This window comes from Mesoplodon bidens, assembly GCF_964165515.1.
Source record: "Mesoplodon bidens genome assembly, chromosome: 3".
Lineage (NCBI taxonomy): Eukaryota > Metazoa > Chordata > Mammalia > Artiodactyla > Ziphiidae > Mesoplodon > Mesoplodon bidens.
In genome coordinates this window covers 117527258-117541596 of record NC_138178.1, presented here as the reverse complement: position 1 = coordinate 117541596, position 14339 = coordinate 117527258, and the positions used below count along the sequence as shown (strand labels likewise).

General features: G+C 38.3%; 1 protein-coding gene across 1 annotated transcript in view; it reads right to left on the bottom strand.

The window, feature by feature from the left end:
- The window catches only part of LOC308614072 (uncharacterized protein), a gene marked incomplete at its 3' end in the record, with an annotated part of 185838 nt that overhangs the window by 70572 nt on the left and 100927 nt on the right, over nt 1–14339 (bottom strand). The window contains exons 5-6 of the mRNA XM_081228281.1: nt 8854–8987; nt 4264–4458 (exon numbers count right to left, since the gene is read on the bottom strand). Of these exons, the coding sequence (XP_081084407.1) occupies nt 4264–4458; nt 8854–8987 (329 nt within the window). The remainder of the gene's footprint in view (nt 1–4263; nt 4459–8853; nt 8988–14339) is intronic.

Genomic DNA, 14339 nt, shown 5'->3' with positions numbered 1-14339 from the left:
AGCCATATTACATAGAAAAATCAGTGAAATAGAACGTAAGTCCATAAATAGTCTTGATAACACACTCGAATTTAAGGTATGAAAAGTTGGCATTTCAAATTAGTGAGAAAAAGAGGATTTATTGAATAAACGATACTGTGCAATTGGCTAGTCATTTAGGAAAGAAACATTAATGCTTATTCTTCTTATCAAACTAATTAAAGATGAATCAAAGATTTAATTTTTTTAAAGAAAGCCATAATATTACTAGAAGAAAATATGACAGACTATATTTATTTGTTTGTTTTTATTTTTGGCTGTGTTGGGTCTTTGTTGCTGTGTGCTGGCTTTTTCTAGTTGCAGTGAGTGGGGGCTACTCTTCATTACAGTGCGCAGACTTCTATTGTCATGGCTTCTCTTGTTGCAAAGCACGGGCTCTAGGCGCACAGGCTTTAGTAGTTGTGTCACGTGGGCTCAGTAGCTGTGGCTTTCAGGCTCTAGAGCACGGGCTCAGTAGTTGTGGCGCACGGGCTTAGTTGCTCCACAGCATGTGGGATCTTCCCGGACCAGGGATTAAACCCATGTACCTCGCATTGGCAGGCAGATTGTTAACCACTGTGCCATCAGGGAAGCCCCAACAGAATATATTTAAATTGAAGTGTAGAAAAGCCCTTTCTAAGAATGACACCAAGACTAGAACACATGAAGGGAACTATTGCCAGTTTTCACTACTTCTGTATTAGCATACAACTTCTGGATAGCATAAAACAACATAAATAAAACTGAAAAGGAAGCAAAACAATTTTTTAAACTCTACATTATATATGATAAAAATCTTTAATATAAAAAGATCACTTATAAATCAGTAAGAAAAAGATGAATGATAACAGAATATGAACTGCTAAGTCTCAAAAGGAGAAAAACAAATAACCAAGAGACATCCAAAAATATGCTCAATCTTATTAGAAATGAATAAAACAATAAATAAAGAGATATTTTTCTTCATCAGATTAGGAAAAGATCCAGAAGATTGACAATTAGTGGTTTGGCCAGGTTGAAAAGAAATGAACAATACCATAAATTGTTGGTAAGCATATAAACTGGTATGATTTTTCTGGAGAGAAGTTCAGCAATATGCATCAAAATTTTTAAACCAAAAATTTTAATAAATAATGCCACACCTAGGAATTTTCTTACACTGCAGTATGGTTAAGTTAGCAAATATTATGAAGTAATTTAAATGTTCACACATAACCTTGAGTGGAAAATATAAGTCTATAGAATGCCATCTATGGTTTAAACACGTTTACACAGAGATGTTCAGAAGACTACTCACCAAACTGTTAACACTAATCTAAGTGTTTAAACACTTTTAATAATTTCCCTTATTTTAAAACCCCAAATCTAAAATTCCATGCTAAGAGTTCTAATTCTTAGATGTCTATAAACTTCTCTTTACAATACAGAAACTTTAAAAGTAAAAATATGATCAATATGGAATATTTTTATAGTTCTAATCAAAACTGCTATTTAGCAAAATAAACATGTTTGAACAGTACATTGCTATTTTAAATAAACTTATGCACCCACTCTATCCCATTAAAATATCCTTGGTGTTTCCCACAAACAACAGTTACTTTGTGCAAAATTAGGAAAGCATTAAAACTATATAACCACAAGTATTATGCTTTGTGGAACTGTTCATTGCACAGAAAAACTAAAAAGCCACCAAGTGAAAGGGTATTCATTTTGTATTCACAATTACCTTTCTTGAGACAACTTATTAGTGCAGAAAAAATTATACATTTCTCTGAACTTGTAGGCTCAGCAGACAGATATATTTTGAAAAGGTTAAGCTATGTTTAGCAAGGTAATCCTCAAGAGATGGATGCCAGAGAATTAAATATTCAGTACTTAAATTAACTTCTTATTTGGTACTTAGGAACAAATTGCCAAGAATTATCATCATCAAATAGAACATTTATTGACTCTCTTGGAAAAAGAAAGTGAGACCTACTTGAAAAAAAAATTTAGAATTGGAAAGAAATCAGTATTTTTAACACTTTGCATGAATAATAGAAGCTGTAAGCCAAGGATGCTTGGCTTGCAGAGTACTAATAGAAATGACTCAATATAGTAGTTTCATAACTACTGGATTATGTTTATGTCTTTATGTCCACTCTCAGCTTTAGGCTTTTCAAAGACATTCCAAAGAAGTCATATGGAACTTCTATAATCTACCAGAGATACTGGAGCAATTCTGAAATTTCTAAAATTCTTCACATATAATTTTATTCATAAAATTATGAATAACACATAAATCCCTTAAAAAATCTTTTTGCCTAACAGAAAATAAACATGAGACTGAACTTCTTTTGGGGATTCATACTGAATGGCATTGTGATTACTAAACACAGGGAAACCATGACTTTAAGCCTTAAAAGAATGCAGTAAGGGGCTTCCCTGGTGGCGCAGTGGTTGAGAGTCCGCCTGCTGATGCAGGGGACACAGGTTCATGGCCTGGTCCGGGAAGATCCCACATGCCGCGGAGCAGCTGGGTCCGTAAGCCATGGCCGCTGAGCCTGCACGTCTGGAGGCTGTGCTCCACAACGGGAGAGGCCACAACAGTGAGAGGCCCGCACACCGCAAAAAAAAAAGGATGCAGTAAGGTGTTACAATTTTTACTAAAAGTGAAGTTTGAGGAAATGGGATCAGAATATAGCATGAAAAGTGCGGGTCAGTTACTTACAATTTTTTGATAGTGTTAATTAAAAGTGATCTTTTAAAATATTATTCTTATATATCTAGAATAGTTCAAATATAACACTAAACATACATCTACTTAAATTTAACTTAACATTTAATATTTGAGTATTTTAAAAACCTGTTATAGATGATTTTTCAGGATTCCTACCAGCTCTTCTAAAAGACAAGAAACTTTAGAGCATGCATTCTCTATGTGCAGGTGATATCACCCCCAAGGGAGTGAAAATTAGTGGCTGGGGAGGGCAGGGGGTGAAAAAGCTTACTCTTTTTATGTGTAAGTAAGGCACAGATATACATACAGTACCATAAACAGATATACAGTATATCTAGAGCACTACAATATAATGGAGAGGGGAAGTTGGGTGGGGGAGTCTAAAAAGCCTTCTTACTGGGGTGATAATGAAAAAAAGTTTGAGAAAAGTTAAGTTAAACAAATCCGGATTCTTGTTTTTTTTTTTTTTTTTTTGGCTGTGTCAGGTCTTAGTTGCGGCATGTGGGATCTTCGTTGAGACATGCAGGATCTTTCGTTGTAGCTCGCGGGCTTCTCTCTCGTGGCGTGCGGGTTTTCTCTCTCTAGTTGTGGCGCACAGGCTCCAACACGCATGGGCTCTGTAGTTTGCCACACACGGGCTCTCCAGTTGAGGTGCATGAGATCAGTAGTTGTGGCATGCGGGCTTAGTTGCCCTGCACATGTGGGATCTTAGTTCCCTGACCAGGGATCAAACCCGCGACCCCCGCATTGGAAGGCGGATTCTCTACCACTAGACCACCAGGGAAGTCCCACAAATCTGTATTCTAATCACTATCTAGAGATAAAACTTGGGCAGGTTACCTGATATTATAAAGCCTAAGTTTCTCCATGAATAAAATGGAAATTATGACTTCTCCCTTATGATTGAAGATTTAAACAGGAAAGATGCAAAGCACACAGCACAGTGCAAGGAATACAGTTCCTGTTAAATAAATGTTAGCCCCCTTCCCTTTTCTCCTCTCATTTGAGGATGCTATAAATTATATACTCTCCATAAAAGAATACTCACATACCAAAGGAAAGTGAGACACAAGGAGAAATGGAAAAAGGTCCAGAGGAAATGACATTTGTACATGATCCCTGGACCCAAGCATGCCCAATGATGCTGAAATCTAAAAACTGGCTTCAACTCCCAAATCTGTGATGTTCTTAGTTGTATAAGCCTGGCAAAGTTGCTTGGTTCTTATAAGCTTCAATTTCCACATCTGTACTCCACAGAGTTGTTACAAAGAACAAATGAGATCATGTATGTGACACTCTTTGAGAACCATAAACCACTAAACTTACCTTATATGATAGGGCATGGTTCATGTCAATAATGGCAGGAAATGAAGACACTGACCTAGACTGTGTATGTACCGGGAAGGAATGGAAAGGACCAAAACTGCTCCTTTCAGAAGCAACTCCTCAAAATCTAAGCCTCAAAGGCAGAAATTCTTTGGCCATTTAAATCTAGTTTAAAACAAAATTACCAGTGGAATTCTTACCTATCTCTTTGCTCTTCATCTGTATAGCGATCATCTAAGAAAGAGGTTCCACATACTCCAAGTACAGTACTGTGGCCTTTCTTGTCGGCTGTATGATACACTCGAGAAGCCAGGCGCAAGTCAATGGGCAGTTCTTGGGCTGGGATAGTGGCGCACAGATCGTGAAGGGTCCGAGTGGAGTAGTCTCGTGGAATTCTGCCACAGAGATAAGAAAGCGGGCCTCTTTTTATCATTTTGTGCTCTTTAGATGCAAAATACATTCACATTGACAGTTTAGTTCAGGCTCTGAAAAAAGAGGTCTAAATGTAGGAGAGATCACATTTAAAACTAGTACAGTAGTTTCTAAAAAATGTAATATTACAATCTCAGGCCACTGACCAGATCTTCAGCCATATATACAATTGCCTGCTGAAGATCTCAACCTATATATCCTACAGATATCTCAGAATCGACAGGTCTAAAAGCAAACTCATTATCATCCCACCCCACCCAAATCTCTTCTCTCCGGAACTCTGTAACTCAGTCAGTGACACCATAACCAGCAATCATACATTACTTCTTTGCTACTCTGCACAAATGCTCGTGTCCCTGAAGAAGCACAACAATACAGTACATTATCCATTAACTAGCATCAGTGGAAACCTGGGTCTCTCTAAGTTAACGTAGCACCTTCCTTCCCACCATGCTAGAACTTGCCTCTTTCCTGCCTTTCCAAAATAGAGAAGAGGCCATGACGATCTGCTTTCTTAATCCCCACTGTCACACTTGTCATCCCCTCCAATCAACAAATACTTTTTGAGCATCTATTATGCACCAGACTTTGTGCTAGGCGATCCACACACATCTTCTCTAACTTCCACAATGAAACTACATGGGAGGTATTATTATCCTTATTTTGGAGCAGGCTTATTTTGCATAGGTCACAAAATCAGTGAGTGGCTACTAGGATCTACGCACAATGCTGCTAACTGTAAGTCAAATTTCTTTCCTATTAACGTCTGTTAATGACCCCTGAGGAGAAAGTGGCCCTTAGCCAGTACTACTCCATCCCCACCTCCCTACTAAAGCTATATTCTTACATTAACCAAATGACCTTTTCATCAAATCAAATCAAATGAACTTTAGATCTTTAGATCGTGGTCTCTGTGACCTCCAAGCCACAGCTGGCAATACTGTTGACTCTTCTTGAAATTGCTCTTCCTCCATGAGCTTTTTTCAGCCTGCACTATCCCAGCTCTCCATCTACCTTTCAAGTTCATCATAATTTGACTTAGTCACTGTTTTTTCTTTCACCATCTTCCGAACTGGTATGGGGCTTCCAAGGTTGAGCTACTCTTTCCACATTAGAAGAATCATCTTCAGTGTTTCAGCTCTTTCCTCTGTGCTGAGGGCTCCCAAATCCCATGTCTGATATCACTATCTCACCTAGATGCCTCATCTTCAAGATACAAAACATTGGGGTCATCTTTGTCTCCTCTATCCTTCACCTGCTTATCCAATGAAAAACTGAGTTTCTCCCTTGGACAGAGCTGTTCAGGTGTGCTCCTTCTCCCCGCTCACTTCTACCACACTCCAGTTGGAGTCCTCATCACCTCAGCTTGCAGAGCAAAGGTCTTCCAGTCGGATTAAGCACTGCACCCTGTCTCTTCCCCCTTCCATACATCTTTCAAAATTCTATCACACCGATCTTCAAATACTCCTCTCCCCAGCACAATGTTTTTTTGTTGCTTGCTGCATGCATCTAACTTCCTCTTTCTAAGTTTCAAGGCTCTTAGTATCTGGCCCTACTTCTAGCATAGTGTTTAAGAATGTAGACTCTGCAGTCAGACTTCCTCTGTTCAAATCCTGTTTAAAGTTATCACTTGGCAATAAGCAAGTAATTAATTTCTTAATACCTCAGTAAGTTGAGAATAACAACGTTTGGTAAGCTGGGAATTACAACATTAGTGCATCCTGGGTAAAGTTGCTTTAAGATAGAAAGGAATGAATGCATTTAAAACAGTGTCTCTCACATGGCAGGTGTTGTCTCCAGGACAATTCACAGGGCCAGAAAGACCTCTCAGTTCTTTAAGTTATGGATATGTTGCTTATCTTTTTGTCCATGTCTAAACACTCTCCAAACAATAACTCAAGGACAAACTTCTCTGCAAACTTTACTTTCTTACAAATCTCTTTTCATACATTCCCCTATTCTTGTCCCACCCATTCTGACCCTTTATCTAATGGGTTAATGCAGATCCATCCACTGACCACTCCACGTACCTGGATAGAAGCATAGTATAAATATGCTAGTATAAAGCAAAGTATAAATATAGACTTGCATAGTATAAATATAGACTTTGGAGTTAGCTGGGCCTGGATCAGAATCCTAATTCTAACACTTGCAAACTCTATTACTGGTCTCTCTGAAGGTCTTCTGCAGAATGAGAACAAAAATTCTTAACCTTTGCCTTATAAAAATGGATAACAATAACAGTTCCTGGTCTCTGGAACTCTCAAGAAATACTTATTTTTATTGCTGTTGTTATTTATTTGCACTGCATAGCATCTAACCCACTGCTAGGCACAACATGTACATCATTGAATCACTAATAGAGAGTGGTTTATGTCATTTCCGAAACAGCATAGGGCCCCCCAAAAAACAGGACATGAAATTTGAACATGTTTAAGTGGGGGAGGAAAAGAGAGGTAAATCTAAAACATTTGAAAATGTCTGAGACAAAGAGACATAACTTGGGGAGTGAAAATGGGTCTCCAGGAAGCCAAAGATCCCAGGCACTCAGGGTTCCTAAGAACGGACTGAGAAGAAAAAGAGGAGAGAAAAAGGTGAGTTCTGATGTCAAGCTCACCTACATCTTCATTCTATCTGGGACAGGTCCTGGCTAGTGGAATGTTCTTGAGATTACATTACAGATTTTCTTTTTTCCTTAAAAAAGCATCAGAACCAATCTGAATTCCTATGTTCCCATCATACTCTAAAAATATAGATCTGCAAGTGAATCTCCCTTGGTTGAGCTAAATAACACTGTGTTTTTAAGGGATGGCTGAATTCCTAAGGAAACAACTTAATTTGGAAGCTAGTCACTGGTGAGAAAAGCTAGGTAAAAAATTGATTAAGAAAAAGGAGCAGTGAATAAAAGATTTTCCTAAATTCTCTTTTATCATATAAACTTTTTAAGTATCAGATTTTATTCCTCTGCACCTCATTCTTATTTCTTTATAATGGTGATTTCTGATTTCAGTTTTAATGAATTAACACAGTAAATGAATTAACACAGTACTATATATATCAAGAAGATCTACAAATATTTTTGGCATGCTTAAGAAAGGCTGTGTGTTTTTATAGCACACTCTCCTTAAACAGGACTATTTGTCATTCTTTGAAACACTAAGACATAAAAAAGAAAAGACTGTCTCTGTGTGTGGCCACACTACTTTGCCTAATGCACTAAATGCAAGGTTTTTTAGAAAAAAAAAATCAAGAAGTTTCTGCTTCATTGATAATCTGACAGTAACTATTTATTGAAGGTAAAATACTTGTTGTCTGCTGTCACTATTTGTTTTAATACATAATCTTGCTAACTAAATGAGCTTAAAGCAATGCAGATAAGCAATGGCATGTACAGGGTCACTTAAATGCCAATTTGACTCTTTCATAAACTTTGGAATTCTTTTCCCATGAGTCTACTCTCAGCTACTAAATTGTGAGTAATATCCATTTACAAAGTTTAGGCTGGCCATAAAAAGGTTGCCTTCCATGTCCTGCACACTTTTCAGTGCCCTAAGCAACAACAAAAGCTAATAATTAAAGCTTCTTTAAGCCCCCATAAAGAGTTAAATGAAGAAGAATCTAGAATAAACCAACCCATAAAAACCTAGTGGAAAAATAAGGAGAAAATAAGTTTCAACAAGATGACTGGCAAAAGATAGATCATAAACCTAAACTGCATTTACACAGTATTATTCAAAATTATGGTTGCACCCCTGTGTAATAAGAAACCCTATTGAAAATGTGTGGGGGGATGGGAATGAAACATGAAATGATAGCAGAGAAAAATAAGGCCGTCCAAATTTCCAAATCGACTGGCCTATGGACATTTTGTGCTGGGTTGTCTTTTATTTTATCATAACAAAATTAACCAATCCAAATCAGGCATTTCAGTGACCAAAAATATCAAATCTAACATGTTAATATTTTTATTCTAGCTATTGCTATGTCATTAAACTAAGTACATTGGTCAAAAAAAAAAAAAAGAGTAGAAAGAAGTGTGGAGGACTTCCCTGGGGGTCCAGTGGTTAAGACTCCACACTTCCAATGCAGGGGGCACGGGTTCCATCCCCGGTCAGGAAACTAAGATCCCACATGCCACGTGGCGTGGCCAGAAAAAAATAAAAAACAGTGTGGAGTACAACATACATACCCCTAACTGTACTACCTGCCACCAACTCTTCCTGTGAGAAGGTTTAAGTTGGATCTCAGACATGAATTTCTGAAACATTTAGTTTTCCTTTAAAAACACACTTTCAGGTATCAATGCTACTGAATAGCTTCTCTTCAGGCACTTAAATTTGTAAAGTTAAGGAATTTACCTCTTTTTAGGTAGGTTTTGATCACCCAGGGGTTTTGAAACCTTTCTTTGTCTCTGTTGTGTAATTCCTAATTTACTCTTCCGCCTTTGCTTAACTTCTTTTCCTTTGATTTGCAACAATTCTGATGATTTCACCTTGGAAAAAACATAAAATGAGCCATTAAGGAAAGCTGTAGCCAAGCGTTGATCTTTCTCTCTATTTAATGGTGCACGGTATTTTTAAACTCCTAATTTCTATGTGTATTTTATAACAGAATATAAATCCTAAAGGTGGAGTTGATATATTCCTCTAAATTTTTTCCTAAATTCTACCTATACACCTTCATAGCAATAAGAATATTAGTACCATATTTATTTATAATATTCTATTTACTGCCTTAAAACTATTAAAGAAAAATATAAGATTTTTTTCCCTCCATAAATCTACTATTTTTGATTGGTATTTCTAATAGAACTTACCTTTAGCTACTTAAAGTTTGGCATGACTGCTGGTTGCAAGCACAAGCCAAAATGAACTTTAATGCTTTATAGAACTATTTTGAACAATGTTTACAAATTTATGCTTCTTACAGTTATACTGTTTTCTATTTCCACTGCTTGGAAAAAATCAAATGCATTTTTGTCTCTTAAATAATTGCCTTTTAATCATTATAGGTATTAGGAGTATTGTTTTCCTAGATTCCTTAGGAAATTTGCAGAATTCATGGCAATAGTTCATCTAAAGATATTTTTCTCTGTGGGTTGCTCTGTCCTTTTTTGAGACTAGATTTAAGGAAGAAAGCAGGGAGGTGTTCCTTGGGGAAAGCAGAGAATGACTGAGTAAATAGAAGGAGGCCAGATAAAGGGAGGTTCTTCTAAATTAGGTAGAGGGTTTGGGCTCGATGCAGTTGTAAGCAGAGAGCTATTGTAATGTCTTCGGTAAGGAAGTGATGATGAATAAGGAAAGCTCAGAGTACGGGTATTCCACCTCACCATCCAGTTCATGTTTGAATTTCCTCTATATTATCTCCGCCAAAGGCCATCCATCCCGACTTGAACATGATCAGAAACAGAGGACCTGGATAAATCCAAAGGTAGCTACTTTCTCTTTGAAATCTTTCCAGTTGTTAGAATTTTTGTTTGTTTATTACTGAACCTAACAACTTTCATCCACCAGTCTCAATTCAAACATCAGGATCATACAGGAATGATCTGGTTCTCTTCCATGTGACAGACAAATATTCGAATACAGTTGATTCCCCTGGGCGTTCTTTTCCCCCACATAAGCATCCCCAGTCCCTTCAACTCTACCTTACATGACATGGTTTTGAAATACTCTTGTCATCCTGAGTGCTCTCTTCCAGTCTCCAATTTGTCAGTGTCTCTCCTGGGGTTGGACGCCCAGATCTGAACACAATATTTGAGGTGTGATGTGATCAGATCCACCAGGAGAAGGATGATCCTCTTTTATGGTAATCGTCAATCAATGCAAATTATGATTGCTCATATCTCCCTATCACAAACCTAAATTATAACTTAAAACTGTGAAGTCTTGTCCACATTTGCTCTAAGTCATGCCATCCCATATCTGTGCACTTAGTTTGTGGAACCAAGGAAAGAACGATACATACATTTATCCCAATTAAATTTCATCTGAGGTCTGACCAAGCAAATCTTACCAGTCACATTTTGGACATTACCTGCAAATCCAATCAGTAAATCTTCCATATTCTCAACCAAATTATCAGAAAATAAGCTGAATTGGACACAGCCCTATAACAGTCCACTAGGGACTTTCATGACTAATTGTCCTTTGCATAACTAGTTATAAATCCTCCTGGCAGTTCACCCGATTGTAGTCTTGTCTACAAATTGTCATCAGGAGGCTTTCATAAATGGATTGCTGAAATCCAAAAGATAATAACAATAACTAATATTTATTAAGTTTTCTGGTATGCCAGGCTCTTCCCCATGATACTCGTGTGTTGACCCCCAGGTCTGACACTCTTCTTATATTCGTTCTAGTAATTCTCAAAAAAGTAAATAAATAATAAGGTTGGTCTTCCATGGCTTGCCCTTAGGGAACCCATGCTGGCTCCAGGTGATTACTCCTTCCTTTTATAAGGGTTCAAACACAATTATTTTAATGATTCATTTAATCATTCCAGAGTTTTGTCCAAGATCAGTGCACACATTACAGAAACCATAACTCTTACTCTTAAAAGAAAAAATAAAACTCAGATTTGCAGTTGCCGGTCTCCAGGCTCCTAGCACCTCTCCCATGGCAGCAGCTCCTCAAAGCTGCTGCTGACAGGGGCACAGCAGGCTTAAACCTATCTATCTGAGCCAACAGGATCAGATATCTAAGTTAACTCTTAAAATCTTTTACCAATCTCGGGCTTCAAGTTTCTTTTATCAATTCTTTTCTCTTCTTTCTAAACTAAGGATCATCCTCCTTGTCAGATTTAAGAGAAGCAAAGTACCATTTTATCAGCTTCCCTTTCTCTTTGTCATAGTTCTGTTTATTTAAAACCTCAACCTTTCTCCAAAAATAAATTAAGACCACTCTGTCATCTGTTGTCATCACACTATTCATCCATAATGACAGGGTTATCCTTCCTTTTTTCTCTCTTTGTTCCAAAACTAACACCAAAAAATACTTTCTTATTCTTAGCATTATTCACAGGCCTCAACCCATTTTGGATCTTAGCTCTCCTGATATAATTGTTATAGGCACATGCCACTTTTATGTTTATCTATGGATATGTGTTTCTTCTTTCATCTTCTGTATACTTTTAAAACTCTGAATGCAATAGATCACTCAAAATTGTTTTGTGAAAATTTGCGGGGTGGGGGGAGGTTGGGGTATCCCACATCTCTGAAACTTCCTTCTACTTAGAATCTCAGGACATGTGTTAACTATATATATATATATATATTTTTTTTTTTTTTTTTTTTTTTCCGGTACGCAGGCCTCTCACTGTTGTGGCCTCTCCCGTTGCAGAGCACAGGCTCTGGACGCGCAGGCCCAGCGGCCATGGCTCACGGGCCCAGCCGCTCCACGGCATGTGGGATCTTCCCGGACCGGGGCACGAACCCGTGTCCCCTGCATCGGCAGGCGGACTCTCAACCACTGCACCACCAGGGAAGTCCCTATATATTTTTTTACAGACTTCTTCCCTCCTAAAATGCTCAACAATCCTCTCATGGGTTCTTCTGTCAGTCATTTCTTCACAGAGTCGCTATTATCTAATTTCTCCTTTTGTTGGTCATGACTTAAACCAGAGACCTAATAACCTTTATCATACTAATGAGCTTCTAAGGATAGAAATGGTCAATAAAGTAACAACTGATTAAATTCTCTACTTTTTTTGCTGAATGAGACTGTCTGGCATGTATCTGAGCTGTGAAAGTCCTGTATTTCTCCTTTATCACACCTCTGTGCCACTTCTCTGAGTGATGTCAGAAGAAGTTTTCTTGTCCCCCCAGTCTGGCCTGGCTTGCTGGAGTACACTGTTCCTCATTCCTGTGCCAGAGATGCTAGAGACTAACGTTATGGCCTCAAATGTCCAAACAGGGTAAAGCTCATGGATATTGACTGATCTTGAGATGTTACCACAAATAAAAGAAATCCAAGGTGAAGATTTGGTGGGATGAGTCAGAAAACTTCCAGCACTATTTTCTCTGGCATTTCTGATGTGTCCCACAATATCCCACAGCTATAAACCATAAAGTCTTATCAGACATTCTCTTCTCCTCCTTTTGAAACACTTCTGGCTTCAGTTTAGAATCCTCTTAATCTGTTCTCTAAGTCTCTCTCATCAAACCATTCCCCCTAGTTAAGTGAGGAACACTCCATCCATAGTCATTTTTGCCACTGTGAGTCTTGTACTTAACCAGATACCTGTTAATTGTTGTTATAAAAGGGCAGTGCTAGGGCTTCCCTGGTGGCGCAGTGGTTGAGAGTCCGCCTGCCGATGCAGGGGACACGGGTTCGTGCCCCTATCCCGGAAGATCCCACATGCCGCGGAGCGGCTGGGCCCGCGAGCCATGGCCGCGGAGCCTGTGTGTCCGGAGCCTGTGCTCCGCAACGGGAGAGGCCACAGCAGTGAGAGGCCCGCGTACAGCAAAAAAAAAAAAAAAAAAAAAAAAAGGGCAGTGCTGCAAAGCGGCAAAGAGTGAAGGATCCAGAATTAGACCACCTCAGTTCAAGTCCTGACTCTACAACTTAGCCATATGGTTGTACCTGGGCAAATTATTTATCTTTTTCATGACTCATTTTTTTAACTATAAAATGAGAGTAATAATAGGATTGTTATCAGGGGGGAAAAAAAGATAACATATGTAAAATACTTAGCAAAGTGGCTGAAACGTGGTAAGTACTCAATAAATTCTAGTTACCTTAGGAAATGACTGTTTTTAGCAAAAATAAATAATTTTGCATATTTCTTAATAATATTTAATATCAGCCACAGCAAACCAAAAGAATGAACATTATGGGACTTTTTCAATGAGGGATTCAAATTCCTGACAGGCCATTGTGGTTAAATCACTGTCCAGAAAATCCATTTCCTTCTTTGACACATTTAGTAGCTAACCATTTGCCCCTCATTTTATTTCCAAAGTCCCAATGTTCAGGTAGGAGAATAGATGAAAACACTACCTGTACCCACAAACCTAACACTCTTTCAAGATGCCATTGTTTTAAAAGATGCCTTCTAAGTTCTCCACACCTAGAAGGTGTCAGCCTAACACACAGGCTGCACCTGCAGTAGTTAGCAATGAGTGGGGTTACTCAGCCTTGGCAAGCTTCACTTCATACCCCAAATGTGAGCTTTAGGAAGACAGCATGACTTCTGATGGAGTCATTCACCAATCACAGCCTAAGTCCCTTCCCCCGACAGCAGTGGTGTCACCTGTTACTTGTGGATCTTCCTTATGATCTATTATTGCAGGAAGATCTGTATGCTAGTGTCATGCAGGATGAACCTAAGAAAGTAGGACTTGAGAAATGAATAAAAACCAGGAGGCAACTGTACTAATCCAGATATAAGGTCAACTGTAAAAAGAAGAAAAAAATTATAAGCAATAATATTAGGAGGAATCTAGGCCTGGGAGGCTGATTATTTTGTGAGAGGCAAGAAAACAATGAGGTCATGGATAAATCTAAGGTTTCAGAGTTGGGATTTTGGGTCAAAAGTTGAAGAACTGTTAATGGCTAGTTCGCTTGGGTGAAGCACAGTAGTAGGATCATGGTCATTGGTGGGGGGAGGGAAACCCAGGAGAGGGACTGACTAGAAAACTTGTTTACCCAAGAAGGGGTATCCATCTAAATCTGTCAGAATAGACTGCTGGAGATAATACCAAGATAGTAAGCTGTGGTTCAGGAAAAAGTGGCTTTTTAAAAAATCCTAATAATAATATATCTATTTTTATTTTTATTATTATTTTTTTTTCTTTTTGCGGTATGCGGGCCTCTCACTGTTGCGGCCTCTCCCGTTGCGGAGC